Source organism: Fonsecaea multimorphosa, assembly GCF_000836435.1.
Source record: "Fonsecaea multimorphosa CBS 102226 unplaced genomic scaffold supercont1.2, whole genome shotgun sequence".
Taxonomy (NCBI): domain Eukaryota; kingdom Fungi; phylum Ascomycota; class Eurotiomycetes; order Chaetothyriales; family Herpotrichiellaceae; genus Fonsecaea; species Fonsecaea multimorphosa.
Window position 1 is genome coordinate 1,903,059 of NW_015971636.1, and position 16,768 is coordinate 1,919,826.

At 52.9% G+C, this 16,768-nt stretch overlaps 6 protein-coding genes across 6 annotated transcripts; 3 read left to right on the forward strand and 3 right to left on the reverse strand.

Moving 5' to 3' along the window:
* Nucleotides 1-545: 545 nt before the first annotated feature.
* Z520_01630 (uncharacterized protein) lies at nucleotides 546-2,649 on the forward strand (the record flags this gene model as incomplete). The annotated part of the gene is made up of 2 exons (XM_016772146.1): nucleotides 546-1,086; nucleotides 1,139-2,649. 2 exons carry the CDS (start codon nucleotides 546-548, stop codon nucleotides 2,647-2,649), a joined length of 2,052 nt encoding a protein of 683 aa, XP_016637285.1.
* A 5,405-nt stretch (nucleotides 2,650-8,054) lies between these two features.
* On the forward strand, nucleotides 8,055-8,520 carry Z520_01631 (uncharacterized protein; the record flags this gene model as incomplete). The annotated part of the gene is made up of 3 exons (XM_016772147.1): nucleotides 8,055-8,183; nucleotides 8,237-8,278; nucleotides 8,332-8,520. The coding sequence occupies 3 exons, from the start codon at nucleotides 8,055-8,057 to the stop codon at nucleotides 8,518-8,520; spliced, it is 360 nt and encodes a 119-aa protein (XP_016637286.1).
* A 594-nt stretch (nucleotides 8,521-9,114) lies between these two features.
* On the reverse strand, nucleotides 9,115-9,507 carry Z520_01632 (uncharacterized protein; the record flags this gene model as incomplete). The annotated part of the gene is made up of 1 exon (XM_016772148.1): nucleotides 9,115-9,507. One exon carries the CDS (start codon nucleotides 9,505-9,507, stop codon nucleotides 9,115-9,117), a length of 393 nt encoding a protein of 130 aa, XP_016637287.1.
* Nucleotides 9,508-9,899: 392 nt separating this feature from the next.
* On the reverse strand, nucleotides 9,900-11,920 carry Z520_01633 (uncharacterized protein; the record flags this gene model as incomplete). The annotated part of the gene is made up of 4 exons (XM_016772149.1): nucleotides 9,900-10,955; nucleotides 11,014-11,103; nucleotides 11,199-11,406; nucleotides 11,463-11,920. The coding sequence occupies 4 exons, from the start codon at nucleotides 11,918-11,920 to the stop codon at nucleotides 9,900-9,902; spliced, it is 1,812 nt and encodes a 603-aa protein (XP_016637288.1).
* A 921-nt stretch (nucleotides 11,921-12,841) lies between these two features.
* On the forward strand, nucleotides 12,842-13,744 carry Z520_01634 (uncharacterized protein; the record flags this gene model as incomplete). The annotated part of the gene is made up of 1 exon (XM_016772150.1): nucleotides 12,842-13,744. The coding sequence occupies one exon, from the start codon at nucleotides 12,842-12,844 to the stop codon at nucleotides 13,742-13,744; it is 903 nt and encodes a 300-aa protein (XP_016637289.1).
* Nucleotides 13,745-13,951: 207 nt separating this feature from the next.
* Nucleotides 13,952-15,079, reverse strand: Z520_01635 (uncharacterized protein; the record flags this gene model as incomplete). The annotated part of the gene is made up of 2 exons (XM_016772151.1): nucleotides 13,952-14,631; nucleotides 14,695-15,079. 2 exons carry the CDS (start codon nucleotides 15,077-15,079, stop codon nucleotides 13,952-13,954), a joined length of 1,065 nt encoding a protein of 354 aa, XP_016637290.1.
* Nucleotides 15,080-16,768: the final 1,689 nt, after the last annotated feature.

Here is a 16,768-nt window from a genome sequence, read left to right on the forward strand (position 1 = left end):
AGCTGTAAAGTCACTTCTCTTATCCTCCTCTTCATCCTCCAAACCTCCCAAATCTCCCAAATCTATCCTCTAGACCGACCTCTCCTCGTCGAGAAAGCTCAAGACCTACAAAACAAGTCAATCGAGAAGCCTCTCAGGACCCAGTTCTGATCAATCTACTATATCTGCCCTGAGAGGGCCCCTTCTCTGAAAAAACAAGAGTCGCATACAGTCGTCTGCGACTGGTGAAAGCCGAATAACACAAGACCGCTGCCCGGTCCGCAGCCCCTTGCGCTGCGTGAGGTACGTTGGACCTTCTGACAATATGCTTTCAAGAGTATATAGGGAACTAACCGGCGGTCCTGCTGCAGTCTCGAACCATTGAAGGATCCATTTCTCGGACAACAAGTACAACAACCACCCTTCGACAAGCAATCATTTTCGAACTCATCTCGCCTAAGATGATGTCCAACCAACCTTCATCTCTTCAGCAACGACAAAGGCTACATCGGAGACAAAACTCGACTCCCGTTGTAGCCTTCGAAGCCATGAAGGTCTCCGCCACCATGCCTCAGCAACCACGCCACAATCTCCATAGACGGGGTCAATCTTTCGATCTTCAACGAAGCCCCATACGGAAGCATCAACAAGGCAGCATGGTAAGTATGACTAACCTAGGACCAATCCACGGACAACAGATTTTGCGGGAAGCGCAGCAGCAACGAATAGCAAGACCGGGCCAGCAGCATCCAAATATGAACATGGACTTACCCATCTCCCCTGAGTGTGGTATGTTCCCGGTGACCACTTCAATCCCACAGTCACCCTACGACAACATGAGAATGAATGCAATCATGCACCAGACCTCTCCAGGCATGACCTTTTCGCATTCCCAACAATACTTCACCGACCTGAATATGCCAATGCAGACCGGTGGTCCAACGGCACTCATGGATGAGAACAATCTACAGTATTTCCATGAGTCTCAAGCACACCAGTTTCACCACAACGTCGGTATGTCTTTTGACAATCGGAGAATGTCGCAACCAGATCTGCGGGTTCAGACCCAGTTGCGACCTCATACACCTTCAAATCAAATCCAGACTGGTGAGTAAATTTCCACAGCTGAGAACAGTCAACCAATCTAACAGCTCGTCAGCACAACTCCCTCTCACACCTCCCTTCAGTCAACATAACCCAGCCGTTCAATACTCGCGTTCATTACAAGCATCCCCAGCCCTCCAGTCACCCTACCCAGTGCCCATGGCACGAGGCAAGTCTCTGCAGGGTATAATAGAGCACGAAGAACTGAGACCCGAGCCCATGGGAACGCCGGTCAGACCTTTGTTTGAAATGGCTGAAATGCCGGTGCCCGAAGCTCGGAGACGAGCTCAGACTCCACCTATGGCCCAGCAAACGGAGCCAACGAAGGTCAAGGCTGAATCGACTCTAGGAGAAGAAGATGACCTCGAGACTCAAGTTCCCAGCCTCGAAGACATGGCTGTGCCGGTCCTTTCAAGCAAGAAGGCACCGGCTGGTAGCACTTCGCCAGGACGACCGGCACTTTCCCCTCGACGTATGTCGATCTCGGATCTCAATCTGGAGCCCGGCATTGAAGCATCGATTGAGGAAACCAACATCACGCTGGATGATATTGCACAGTTCATCGAAGGTCCAGATCCAGTAGACAACAAATGGGTCTGTAAGTATGAGGATTGCAACAAAAGATTCGGCCGGAAAGAAAACATCAAATCACATATCCAAACCCACCTCGGTGATCGTCAGTTCCGATGTGACCATTGCAAGAAATGCTTCGTTCGAGGCCACGACCTCAAACGCCATGCCAAGATTCATACCGGGACAAAACCATATCCCTGTCTCTGTGGGAACTCATTCGCTCGACATGACGCATTGACCCGTCACCGCCAGAGAGGAATGTGTATTGGTGCGTTTGATGGTGTCGTCAAAAAAGTGATGAAACGTGGTAGGCCCAGGAAGCACCGACCGGAGATGGATGAACGTCTGGAGAAAGCCAATCGAACTAGACAGAGGACCACTGAACAACTTCACGATCCTTACACGTCTTCTGCATCGAGCTGCTCCATGTCAAGCTGGGGCTCACCACCAACGGAGACCATGGACAATCTGAGCATCCGTGGAACGTCACCTTTCGAACCCATGGCCCTGTTTGGTATGCAACAGCCCAATCTCCTGAACATGGATCAGATGATTGGCTTTCCTCCCGACACATTCTCTTTCACACCACCACATAGCCCAGGATATTCTACAGGCAACAAGCCCAGTCCTGTCTACCGCGAGCTGACACCAGCGGAGCTAGGCGAGATTCCAGGCCTTCAGCATAGTGACGCATCACAAATGCTGCCAGATCTCCCGACCATGGACAATGGCTTGCCAATGTTGGGTGCCGCCCTGAATGTCTCATCAGGACAGAGTTTGCCTAGTCTTTCACACTCGTGCTCATCACCCGCCGCCGATATTGTGGCCTTTGATTTCTCGGACCTGCCTACCGATCCTACGTCAACGATGCATTCACCGCAGTTGCCCATCAAGATGGAGCAGCAGGAAAGGAATGACTTCGACAACTTTCTCGACTATGGCGGGATGGAGATGGGACTGGACCCATCGGCTCAGGATTTCTTCTCCCTTTGAGTCAATGTTTTCCGAAGCAACAAGAACGTCGACACTGCAACGGGCGTTGCCGCCACTGTCCATCTTTCGAACGAAACGTTGCGTATGTAAATGTATTCTAGTCAACTGATGAACGAAATGGGAAGATGTATACAGGAAAGGGTTAGGGAAATCTTGAGATCGGCAACGGGGCTGGCTCTGGGATGGGTAGCGTGTGTATTTAATGCTTTGCGGTGGTGCTTTTCTGTCATTCTTTTTCAGTGTACATCCATTCATTCCTTTGAATGACTGTTGGGACGAGCGTCGGCGCCTAGAGGGGGCCATGCTCAGTGGGATGAAGGAAGGACTTTCATTTTTTGGTCGCTTGGCTCTTTTCTGACTCAGGCACACACACACACGTCCTGCCACCCACTACTTATCTTTCTGGTTGTAGGTGGTGAGGGGAGAAGTGAGTCGAAAGGGTCAAGCACGGGCAAGCTGAGGGTACAAGGGATCTTGGGATTCACATGAGCACACGGGCAAGGTGCCAGCCAGGAATGAAAGGGGGAAATCTTGGGCACTGCAATCAGACATTCATGCCGTCATTCATTCATTCACTTTCTCTTCGTTTTTTGTTCCTTTTGATCATGCTGTTCTGGAAAGCTGGATTAGCCTAGGTGGTTGGGCGACGGATCGTGAGGCGATATTCTATCCTCATCCTTCCCGTCTTCATGGGTTGGGTCGTGTGAGCTAAGCCGCCCCTTCTTCAGCATCTCGTCTTGTAAGTACGCACGCACTTTTGCGATGGGACTTGAGGACGGACAGACGGAAGGACGAACAGAACTCGAATATGGATGGATGGATGGATGGGTGAAAGAAAGAAAGAAAGAACAGGGAAAAAGCGACAGAAAGATCCCGTCAGCTCGAGACTCTGTGCAAGCAAAAAACCACCCACTCACTCTCTTTATATCAATTGAAGCCCTTTCCCGATTCTTACCTAGGTGCCTATTCCACTGGGAGCCAGTCACACACAAAGTTGCAAGTCGTAAAACTCTGTCCTTCCCTTCAATTTGTTTGTCTCCCGTACGTAATCCATTAGAAGCAGGAAATCCCACCTGCAATGTATACGACGAGGAAGTGTGTCGCTCAGTTGTTTTGGTTGAGTGACTGACTGGTCGATACGCTCGTTTGTTCTGTTCTTGTCTTCCCCCCGTCTTTCTTTCTCTTCTTGGGGGTTTTCTCATCTGCAGTTCTCAGGGGCTGGTCGCATTCCTGTCTGCACATTCCTTCCTTGTGGATGATTAAATGGATCGATGGAGGGATCAGATGAGATGAGATGAGATGGAATTGACAGGGTGAGGGCAGAGAAGCAGATGTGTAGGGAATGAGGATAACTCGTTGGAGTTTCGTGGGCTGGAGGGCCGACCTGGGGCGATTTTGCCCTGCGCAGTTGCTCGACTCGTCTGTTTTAAAGACCAGATTTGGTTGCCGGAGCCGCTTGCTTTCTGATCATGAGTCCGTGAGGAGGAAGTCTTGTGTGCCTTGTGACAAGGGTGTCATCAGGGGACAGTAAACAACGTACTCATCCGAAGGCGTGCGCAGAAAACGGGTCTGGCTAGGTACTTAACAACTAGGCAAAAAGGATGGGAGATCCGGGTGATGCTAGAGCTGAAGACTCTGCTCACTCCGCCCACACTCTTTTTCCGACCTCATTCCCAATTTGCCGCCCCGTCCACCTCGTCTCTGGTGGGCTCAAGCCGTAGGCAGCAATGTTGCCGTCAACAAAATGGATCCAGCTGAGAAACGCAGTGGAAACAACAAAGGTGTCAATGTCGTCGACATATTGCAAATCGAGCTCATCCCAAACCCAGTTCGAGTTGAGGACTCGTCGCTGGGAAGCGATTGCAGGAGCTCAAGAGGCGCTTTGGCATTTGCGGATGGCACAGACAACGCAGATCAACATCGAACTTCCTGGAAGAGTGCGACGAAGGCCTTCGTGGAGGGTGTGAAAGCTCTCCAAGGCACATGTCAAGTGATGGCAACCGTCTAATGTTGCCCCGTTTTGTTTCAATTCTGAACTCTCCGTGCTGCACTTGTGACAATTGCCTTTGAGTGTGCTTCCTACGGAGGACTCGCTGGGCTCAGCTCCCCTATGGGCTCATTTCCGCGCCCGGATGCCATGCTTGTCTGAAACTGAACCCGTAGAGCCAGCCCAGGAGCCCGAGCACGGCTTCACGCGGATATTGAGGTGTTCCATCCTCAAAGTGAGGCTTTCCCGTGGGTGGATGGAGTCGTTGACGGATTCGATACTGGGGAGCCATAGGAATTCCTCCCTCCGGATTGGTCGAAAGACCACTGGACCTTGGTAGAACCAGAGGATATTTGCAGGCGGATGATAGAATGAGGCTGGAAGTCAAAGAGTTAGCCGGGGTGTGGTGCTGCAGAAGAACGTGCCCGGCGGCGGCTCGCTTGCAACTTTAGTCGTACACTCTTTCTGACACGCTGCCACGCCTAGTATTCTGTCGAAAAGTAGGGGATGTAGACAAAGGGCAGTGGGTGCAGAGACCATGAGGAATCTAGCTGGCCCGTTGGGATTGGTGCCCAGCACTCGTAGCGGCTATCCTCGTGCCGATGGGCGCAACCACACCTAGACATAGAGATCGACTGCCCCCGAGCATGTTTTTCGGAGACGGGCTGGTTCAAACACAACAGACCAATCACCCTCCAGAATCAATCATTGTGAGAATTCACCACCCTCAGTGCCCACGGTTGCTCTGGCCACCACAAACCCCTTCCACCTCTCGATCCCTCAAATAACGTAATTTGCGGTCAGACTGTTCCATAGCCTGACAGGGTCCCTCAATATGCTCCATAAGCTAGGAAATCCAAGTTGAAACTGTTTCTGCCGTCGGACAGTCTGTTATCTGCCTCAGACCTTGGAGAGCGGGTCGACTTTGACGTCTAGACGTTATGGTGAATACGAAAGTGCTCGTACCCACTCAATGTCCGCACGTCTCTGCATGCGCCAAGGTTCTTTGACGGTAGAGGCCTTTCCAGGGTAGCTGACTGAATGCCCCAGACAGTTCATGCAATAAGGGTCGATCAGGGGACGATCAGAAAAGAGTGAGGCATGGTGACAGGGCCTAGTCAGGCTGATATTTAAGGGGCAGAACTCACACCTCCACGAAGCTGACGTTGGGCCGAATGCTATCAGATCGTCGGCAATTCGTCCATAGGGAGGTCACCGGTGAAGCGAGGTGCGGCTAAGCACGGGTAGATTCGCTCTTAGTAGTGCAGCAGGTCACGCAGATTGTCACATATATTTCCAGAACCATGGTGTCGGTTGTGTTTGCGGAAGTGATCGCCACAATCGCGGAAAGGTGTTTGGGCAGGAAAATTTCCTGCTTGGGGAAGACGCGCGGGCATTTGTCGACCTTGAATGGAAAGCGATTGTCGGGCAGCGGGAGCGTGAGGTTATTCGAAGATAAGATCAACCTCTACATTGTTCGATGTGACAATCGGCAGTTGACTAAGTCGATAAGTGCGATATCAAGTGTCTTTTCTTCAACCGAACCTGGTCCAACAATGCAAGCTCTTGGAGTAGGCTTTGTTCTCAATGCGGTGTGGATCAGCCAGACCGGGAGCCTTGCAGCCTCTGATTGGATCGGCGTCCAGAGTTTGCTAGGTAAGTGTTTGGACAAGGAAGAGGTCAGTTGTCTTGGAGGAGTGCTTCCTGAAGACAGGATTGGACCCCCCGCACCAGGGATGCTATTACTCGGGGCCCAAGGGTCCCAGGTACCGAGTTTCAGGGGACGAGCGAATTGGTGGCTTGCCAGAATGACGTACGTTTGGCACTTGTTTTTCCGTGAACAGGTTTTGCATTGTTTTGTCTCGGTGATTGGACCAGTTGCTCGACCCTGCCACTCCTTGATGGGCGTCCTTTTGTACTGGGCATTGACAATTTGACCAAGAAGGAGAATTAGTATGGAGCTCGTAGCAGTCGGAAACTTTGGGGCTCTCTGACAACTTTCAGAGGGCCAAGAATGCTACCAATCACGCTTGGCTGGCTTCAACGTTCAGCAGCGTGAGTGGTGTTAAGGAAAGGGTGCAGGAAATGATATCCACTTGGATTGAGAGGATGCATTTTGCATAGCTTCTGCGGCATGTCAGAGGTTCGAGGGACGGCGTATTTTCTGAAAAGCCTCAAGGACTATTGGGCCTGGCGTGCACCGGTTAGAGGAGATTTGTGGAAACAAACAGGTGATACGAGAGCGAGACTCCGCCACAGCGTCCAAACGTTCTAGGAAAGGTGGACCAGGGCCAGGACCAAGTTCCACGTGTGCAAAGGTGAATCGACTCTGGATTCGGTGGGCGACTTTTTGCACCTGGAGGTTGAGGGGATTGAGCGGTGAGAGCAGAGCTTTTGCTTGCATAGGTAGTCCCGCATAGCACATTGCAGGGTGCAGAAGTTGCAATGAGACTATTGCCTGTAGCAAGTCTAAGCCAGTACAAACTGGTCGACGCCGACGCCGAGGCTCAGAGCTCGTGGGCTGAATGGGCTGATGGGGTTCAGGGTCACCACAGGCCCCCAGCGGGTTGCTAAAGTGTCGGCATTATTCTGTGCATTGCTGATCCTCTTTCTTCAGATCTTTCTGTGCGTAAGATACATGGCGGATACTGTCTGGCTCTCGGACCACATCGAAGGGACTGTCAGAGGAAAGAGTCTTGTCGATCAGATATGGTGCCACTGGCAATGGTTATCTTTTTGTTTGCCACTCAGGCAGGCAACGGGCCTCCCTTGCAAACAAAGCCCCGAATCTGTGCCCCGGGGACACGTGTGCATGAATTGGCGTGTTTCCGCAGCCTCAACCGGCACGGAATAAGGTTGAGCGAGCGCCTGGGATAGCGTGATCTCGGAGAGGATGGATGAATGGACTCGGTTGAGCGAGGAGAAATGGTGAGTCGATGAAGCAGCAAGGTCATCAAAGTGAGGCGACGGGCTTGTAAGATGCGAAGAGAAGGCGGCGGCCGTGATTGGCTGGCGGCTGATGTCGCCTGCCCTGATTGGCCGACTGACCGCAGGCGTCCAAGACTCCCTCCTTTACAGGGCAACCATTAGTCGAAGGCTTGCATGACAAGTTGGATGGAACTCAGACTCCTGCAAGAACATGCTGGGGGAACCAATCTCCGTTGCTTGATCAGTACACAGAGGCTATTGGCCGCGGCGACTCTGCTCCTGCCCCCTCCCTTCCAAAGCCTTATATCTTGTTCGAGGCTCTCAACACCGACTATATCTTGGACCCTACCATGGCACCAGCTTCACAATCTCTCTTCACGTAGGTTAGGTGGCTTGGGTTTCGAGCTCATATCGTTTGCCAGCTTCCTTCATCCATACCAAATACGTTAGGTGCCTGCTTAGCAGCGCTGTTCCTTTCCCATTTTCCGAAATGCCTCAACCAACAAGTCCGTCCAGGGATTACTGGATATCCGGCTATGGGTTGTCTCGTCATATTGTGCTTCGACAGCTGCAATACTTCTTAGGCCCCTCTGCCACCGTGCGGCCATATTCATATCGTGTATGAGGGTCTCCTTCCGCGGGCGACAAACCACAAGCTGATGGGAAAACTAGGGCCGAGAGGGATTCCTCATCAATGGTCCCGAGTTGACCAAGGTAAGTCCGGTCGCAGCATCAACGGGAAGTAATCGGCTCACGGCATTTCACAGGAGCAGATAGAGGACCTCAAACGCCAGTCGGAGCAATATGAAAAGCAACAAACAATGCGAATGTCCAACAAGGTCAGCAGCGGCACGGATGACGAGGACTGCCACATCAACGAAATTGTCACCATCAATGCAAGCCGGAGGCACAACCTCGCACACGCTTCTGCATCTCATTACAAGCGGTCTCGGTGACGATTTGTCGCCATGGGCGGGAAAGCGTCTTGCTGCGAAAAGTTCTTCATCAAAAAAAGCCACATGACCCTCTCCGTCAACCAACATGCTCGACTCTCCCAAGAAAGCCGAAGGGCCCGCTGGTGGTCTGCTGGTCTGCTGGTCTGCTGGGTGTCACGAGGACCGGAGAATGGTCCAGTTAGAGATTCGAGGTCATGCACAGGGAAGCTGCCGTGCTGATTGCGTAGACAAGAGCAGCGCTCCAGGCGAGGACTGGGGAAGTTGCGGGTTGCAGATTTTCGAGCATGGAGCAATGGAAATTGTATTCGTCAGGGTCATGCAGGTCGGTTAACCTTTTGGGAAGCCTTGTATGTATATGCGGGTACGGTGGGAACTAGAGATTCGTGGCAACTCTAGGTCTCTAGCTCTTGCGTCGCATCAATGCCAAACGCCCTAGGTTCATTGGCGCAGCCGAGCCTAATGCGGAGCGTTCGATTCTCGAGGGGGACACAGCGTCGGCGATTGCTGAGAGTTCAAGTAAGAAACCGGGGTTGTTGGTGGAGGCCTGTTTAGCGGTGCAACAAAACAAAGCATCCTGCGTCTCCGCGACGCACCTCAAGATCCTCTGTAGGTTGTATAGGTCCATGGACCGACCAATACGGGCACATGGTAATGCCGCTCGCCATTTTTCACGTAGAACTTGACTTCGACCTCGGGCCAGAAGCTCTCGACGCCCTTCTCTTCATACCACGGACCGACCTCGAATTTGATGCTCCAAGCGATTCGCTCTCCGTGGCTGTATCCTTCCAAAACATCCGACACACTCCTGCCGGCAGATGTCTCCCACTCTTTGACGCGGCCGTCTTCATTTGTGACGGCAGCGAAGCTTACTGCAGGTTGGCCAGATGTGCTGTTGTTGGTCGACAGCAGTGTCAATGTTGCTTTGAGGCCAGACGCAGGAGTCCCGGACAGCGTGTTGAGGACATGGCAGGTGATCGGAGAGCTCATTGTGCAGTGCTGAGTACGGTACGGGCGCAGTAGGTTGCGCTGCAGGGACTCTGCGGTGCACAGAGATCAAATAAATATGCCGCCGCTGGGTCCCAAGTCGGTCGGAGGAGGCCGACGACGATGTCCAGACGGAAGACGAAAGAAGAAAGTTGCAGCTGGCCCAAGCTGGCCCCCAAAAATCCACTCTGAGTGAAGCTGCACCTCCATCGTTATCAGTGGGCCATCTACGGCCGAGCATTGCTTATCGGCTACGGTCGAGTAGAAGTACGGAGGTACCGAGTAGTGGCTGCTCACTGGTATCTAGCTCGCTAGGTACCTAGGTAACGTTTCACTCAATTCTACCTCAACGAGGGCCTCATGTCCTGTATGCCCTCTTTGAGCCGGGCCATGTCCTATGTCTCGGGCTCATCATCGTCTTGTCCGATTTCCTGATACCCTCCGTCGACAGCCAGAGGTGCCAGATCGGCTTCCTTGTCCCGCATGACATAGCGTTTCACCAGCCATGGCAAGAACTCGGTCGTCTGGTACTTCACAAACGTCCTCGTGGGAACAGAAAAGACTTCGTCTAGCTCGTCCAGTGTTTTCAAGCGAGTCTCTGGTAGAAAGAGGAAGACAAGAACCACTGCCACCACGTTCAGTCCTGCGTACAAAGCAAAAGCACCCTGAGACTGGAGGGCTGTAAGGATTCGCGGGAACGTCAAGGACAAGATGGCGGCCCAAAAGTTCGCCGTAGCCACCGCAAAACTCATGCCAATCTCCCGATGCGACAAGGGGAACACTTCTGCAGAGTAGCTGTTCGGAACCGGCCCCATTCCCGGCGAATACAAGGCGCAGAAAACATATATCAAGGTCGCAAGTAGTCCGAAGTGCAGAGGATTGTCGGCAGGAATGTTGAAACTCAGACCGGCCGCCAGCATGGTTACTGCCATTGGTGGCAAGGTCAGAAGGAGAAGCGATCTCCTCCCAAGAGTATCCATGGTCCATATTGCGGGGAAGGCTCCGAGAAAATTGATGAACCCAAATACGCAGGATGCGAGTAGGGCATTGAAGTCAGAGAATCCCGCGTCCGAGAAGATTGTTGATGAATAGAAGGCTATGATGTTGATGCCGCACAGCTGCTGAGAAAGCATCACGACGTAGGATGCGGTAGTGGCTCGCCTGATGCGAGGCACGGTGAACAGTTCCAAAGCCTTGCGCAGGAAGGAACCGTCGTTCTCGTCCGCAATCTTCAATCTTGCCATCCTCTGGAGATGCGAGGCATACAGCTCCTTTGCTGCCAGCAACTCGTTGTTCCGCAATCTGCAGAGTGATTGGAATGCGAGATCATAGCGGTCTCCATGTTTCAGATACCATGCTGGCGATTCGGGGCACATATACAACATCACCAACAAAGGTATGGTTGGGATGAAAGGAGCTGCAAGTTGGAGTCTCCAGGCAATGTCGCCATACTAATGGGTAGTCAGCCTCGTCCTGTTATGCAACGAGCCTCTGAAAAGTTGAACGTACGCTGTAGACGGCGGCGTTGGCAATGAACCCCAAGAACAGTCCAAAGGCCGTCCACATCTGCCAGGACACCGCTAAACCGCCGCGAATCACCTGCGCAACTGTTAGTCCAGATCACCAACAGTGGAGGGTCGGAAGGGATAAGCACCGCCAAGGTCAGCGTATCCAAGGGTCTGGGGGTTCCTTACGGTAGGAGCACATTCAGCAGCATACACAGATACAGTGCTCGCATTGATACCTAGGCCACCACCCAGGATGAAGCGGAAAATCAATAACTGTGGCCAGGTCTTGCTCATAGAGGACCCTAGGTTGGCAACGAGGCAGAGAACGCTTCCCAAGAAGACTGCACCACGCCGACCTAGCAGATTGTTGACGGGGTCCGATAGCCAGGCACCTCTATACAAATCAGAACGTGGTCAGCCAGCCGGGCGAGCATGAGCAGGGACACTCACAGGACTCCTGTGCTGAGATAGATGCCGCTGTTAATCAAGCCGACAATGAAAGTGTCGTGTTTGCTATTCGACCCGATGCCGAATGCCTTTGGGAAGTACAGGTTGGCGCCATTCATGCCTGTCTGTGCCCAGCCTTGTTCTATGGCGCCCACCGAACACACCAGGATGGTGAAATAGAGCATCTTGGGTTGGCGCCATTTTCGCGCCGTCTCGTCCTGCAGAGCCTGTAGTTCTGACTCGGAAAGCGGCTGGGGTTGTCTAGGAGGTGGATCTTGAAGTATGGACGCAGCTTTATGTAAGATGTCGAGATGTCGCGTGAGCCCATGCGACTGAGCAAACAGCTGCACGGTCTCGAATGTCGCGTCGCGAGGAGGCTGACTGTATTGGTGCAGCGAAGAAGCCTGCGCGCTGGTGCCGGGCCCAGCTTGTTCTCGATGATAGACAACGCCCTTGGGCATCTCGAGTTCGATCGAATCCTTCATTCATTCACTCATCCCCAGATCAAGGTACTTCTTCAGGGCGTACTCGCATTGGTCAGCACCAGTGGCTCCCCAATATAGAGATATAGTGTCTTCGCCAGACGGATACAGGCTGACAAGCAGACTTTCCGCCGCTTGTGTCAGAAACTGCGAGTAACACAGCCAAATTGACTTTTTCTCTTACACAAGCGTGCAAGATGAGCCAGTGACGCCACTCTGGGTCAAGTGAGCAAGTATACAAAGGCGAGATATGGTTTACCGTAGAGTGGCGACGCGCCTGCCTACCTTAGTTTGGGAATGTGTGGCGTTCCTTTCCAACTCGAGTGAGATGCGCTTTGATGGTTTTCTCACCTTCAATTCTCTTACCTTCTTACCTGGCCTTTCCCCATTTCGAGCGTGGCAAACGAGCTCTTGCCCTAGAACAACATAGGCGGCTCCTTCAAGGCTCTTCCTCCTGTCGGCTCCCCTATATTGATCTCGGGATCTCTCCACGCGCGTTTAACAGTGGGAGGCCTAAAAGGGGGTGACAAAGAGCCCCAAATCTTTGCTGACATGTTCTCCATCCTTCGTGGTTCACTACCTGCCTGAAATGTCCATTCGGGCCTCCAATAGACGTCGTACGTGGCCAGGGGCGTGTCAGACTGTGGCCATAAAAAGTTAAGCCCCAGCTTTGAGATACGGTCAGTAGCTACGTTAGGCTCTGTTACATTCGGTTGGGAGCTTCGTGCAGCCTGTAAACATTCGAATGGATTGCGGGTACGGGGCGTTGAGGTAAGCTGATTCCAAGTCAATGCGCGGGGATTAACAAAGCTATATATGTGGTGTGCGCCTTCGTCTTCGCCCGTCGAGACCACCCTCTTATCCTTTCCCAGCAAAACAAAAGAAAGCCGCTTCTTCAACATGACCAAACTCTCCGCCGCGACCGCTACAAACCCCACAAACCTCCCACCTCGCTATGAGATCCGGAGACTGACAGAGGAGCATATCGAGTGGGTCAAGGCGATCGTGCTCCACTCCAACATGTTCTACTCCCCAGTGTGGCCGGTGTGTTACCCGGAAGCGAAGACGGCACGGCTCTACCGGGGATTCGGTGCGGTGGACTACCTGATCCGCCATCAGATCGAGTCAGGCCACAGCTTTGGCGTCTTCGACCTGGAGTACAAGTTCAAGCGAGACGAGTCGAAATCGACTGGCGGGAAACTGTACTGGGACTTGAAGGACGAGACGCTCGACCAAGATCAGCTCCTGCAGCAGATGGACTTCCCGCTGGTCAGCGTTGCGCTGGCGTACGACGGACTGCACGAACTGGACATGGAGAAGATCATGCCTTTGATCGAGTGCCTCCCGCTGTTTGGCGCCGTCTACCACGTGCTCGAGGAGTCGGACCCTCGCGAGGCCGCCAGCTGGAAACCTACGGGGGAGAAACAGGTCCTGATGCGCAACGCCACGAGCACCCGACACGACGCAGAGGGGAATGGCATCATGAAGGCCCTGGCCCAATTCCTGATGCGCTACGCCGCCGAGCAGGGGTTCCGCGGCATCCAGATCGAATGTCTCGCCGACGCCGTCACCAAAGTGTGGTCCCAGCCCCCGGCACCTTTCAAAAGCACCATCGTCGCCGAGTTCAACACGCAGGACTATGAGGAAGAGGTCGAGGTTGACGGTGTCAAGAAGAAGGTCAAGCCTTTTGGGGAGGCCAAGCAGAGAGCCACCAAGGTCTATTGCGAGCTGAAACCCACCCAGAACGGGCACGCAAATGGACTTGCACCTGCAGCGGTCCCGGCAGTGGGAGCCCTCGGTTGAGTCACTGAATACAGCGCCGAATCCGAATCTGTTGCAAGCAGGGTGCCGCTCAGGTCTGCAGGGGTTTGTCACAACCTCGCAGCTGGGCAGGCATTCAAGCCTTTTCGCATTTCTCTACAGCAATAGTACAGATACCAACTTCCCTAGACGTTCAATATAGCTCGTGGCATTGGTTTCATTTCGAGTTGCCATTTTCCCAATCCCCCTTCACTCAGTAAAGACCTTGCCTGCCTCAACAACCTCGAAACACTTCATGGTATGGTCCCAGACCTTCTTCCTCATCTCCTGTTTGTTGATCTCCTTGTACGCTTTCGCCTTGAAGTTGCTCTCGCCATTCCAGGTGAGTGAATAAACTCCACTTCCCGGCGTCTCTTCTGTTCCCACGATGGCCGCCCCTTCCCTTTTGCTCTGGGAGCTGTCCGTGGTTGGTCGAGGCGGATACCGCTCGGATGATGCCAGAGACAGCATTCGCTCTCCACACTCGCCCGTCGGCACGGTGATGAACCGCCCAAAGAGCGGCAAGACGAACCAGTGGAAGAGGATGCGGAACCATCTCGGCAGCTCCGTGCTATGGAACCCCGGTCCGATGACAAGGCCCGGGAAGATGTGGATGAGGGTGAGCTTCCCCGGGTGCTGCTGAGCCAAGCTCTCCATGAACAGCGTGTGCATGTAACACATGTGGTCTCGGGCTTGGGAATAGCTGTACCGTTTCAAATCGCGAAGGGACAGGTCGTCCGCATACAGTTTCTTCTCCATCCCCGCCGCGTAGACCGAGACGACCGTCGCCGGGAGATGTGAGTTGAGGAGCAGTGGGAGCAACTTGGTGATGATTCTCATGCGAGAATAGTACATCAGCGACATGGTCACGTCGATCCCTTCTTTCGTATCTGTCGAGTCGTCAGAAGCGGGCAGCTACATCGTGCAAACCTTGCAGACATCTAGATGTATACCTTTCCGTGGTTGGAAGGGCATCCCGCCTTGGGATACCATGAGGTAGTCAATCCTCGGATCCGGAGTCTCCTTTTCCACCAGCTCCGTGAGCTCTGCGCAAAGTCGATCGACATCGCTGATCAGAGAGAGGTCATTGGCCTTGATGAACTTGAACTGGCCCTGCGGGTAGACGGCACGGCAGTCGGCGAGGATCCCTTCAGCTGCTTTGGCATTTCTCCCGACAATGTATGCTCGTAGCCCTTTCCCTCCCTTTGCCTCAGCAGCGGCTAATGCGCGAAGTGTAAACTGTCCAATACCGCCAGTGCCGCCGAAGAAGACGGCCACCAAAGGTTGACTCTGGACCAGAGAACTGTTCAAGCTGCGGACAACATCCAACTCGACCATGGTGAATAGAAGTATGCGAGTTGCAAGGACAAACCAAGCGAAGATGAAGCAGAGGGATGTAAAGAGGCGCACCCACTCACTATAAATGCTTCAGCAGTAACATGGGCTATGGACTGCCTGAACATTCGGTCGTTGTTGCTTGGGATGACCATTGCTCCAAGCAGGATAGAAACCGTCAAACAGGAGAAGTCTAGTGAGTATCGTCTGCCAATGGGTGCTCAGTAGGTGGAAACGTACTAACTTCCATTCGTATTGTCATGATGCCTGTACCGCCAGACATAACCGCCTTTGGACTAGTATACGGCGGAACAAAAGCCTAAGCATCACTGCCAGTATATCAGTCATCGCAAAGTAGCCTCCGACCCTCCGACCATCCGCGATACCATTCAAAAGAGGCACACGCCAGGAGGCATCGTTCGGTCGAATGTCTCAGTTATGGACCTGGGTCAACACAGTTCCGAGTCCTTTTCCAAACCTTGATGGAGTCGTTTGTCTGGGAACACCCTTGTTACTCTCGGACATCGGAGGAGAAGCCAAACTGCCTTCGAACTCTTGCATTCGAATGGGCATCGGTCGAGTATCGTATTTCCATACTCTAGAGAGGAGGCTGTTCATTGTCGATGATGAAGGGACAGTCGTAACAAGTGAGTGTTTTCGTTCCCCGGCCAGGGCTGTGTTATGATTGTAATAAGTCTGGCAGAGAGCACGTTGTGCCGGTGTGTCAGTGTAAATAGCGCCGTGGTCGCAGATCAGCTGAATACAGCGCCTGGCAGATCTCCATGCACATCAGAATATAAGAACATAGGAAACCTAAAGCAGCTCAATGGAGGCTCTCTCGTAGCCATTTTTCGACGTCAGTACATGTCCTGAGCAGAGGGACTCGGTATAGGATTTGAAGCGTCTCATAGACGATAACAATTTGACGAGTTTCTGGATTAGTGAGATGTTTAAGGCGATGTCATGAGTAGCGTCCTTCTCTAAGGCGAACAATGTGCCTTCATTTGGTGGGGTTGACTGTTGGGAAGGGGACGTGTTGGACATGTAAAGAGTTACAGATGAGGTCCAAGTTCACATGCAGTGCGTTTAAGGGCAGCATGAAGGTTGAAACTAGCGGCTCTCCCTTCAACAACGGGTTGAAAGCACGTCTTTCCGAACAGTCTGTCTCCGGCATACATGTTAGGGAGCAAGAGCGTACTGTGTCGCTCAGTTCCTAAGCAGCCAGCTCGAGAAAAGAGGAGTAAGAGAACGACTTCTCCCCAGCTAAAGTCAATCGGTAAGCACTCTTCCAGACCGGGACAACGACAACCCTAGGAGGGCTCACCTGTGAAGCATCGTCAAGCAGCCCCTGCCTCTGGAAAGGCTGCGAGGCTCGCGTGGAAAAGGGGAAGTTGGCACCCACCTCTTTCACCGAGAAATGCTGAGAAATACCATTGCTCGATAAACATTTCATTCGAGGCAGTGATTTGAAGCAGATTTGAGCGTTCGAAGCATCCATCACCTGGTCTCAACATCTTTTATCAGTTGAATTTGACTTTGCATCCATTAGGCTGGACATGACCGGCCATTTCCGGGGCGCGACCAAGCTCACTCGCTTCGTGGGGGCTAGAACCGCCAGCTGGCGATCATCAGACCCAGTGGGCTTTTCCATCAAAGCTTGACGTCTCCCTGCTCAGAGATCCTCAACGCGCT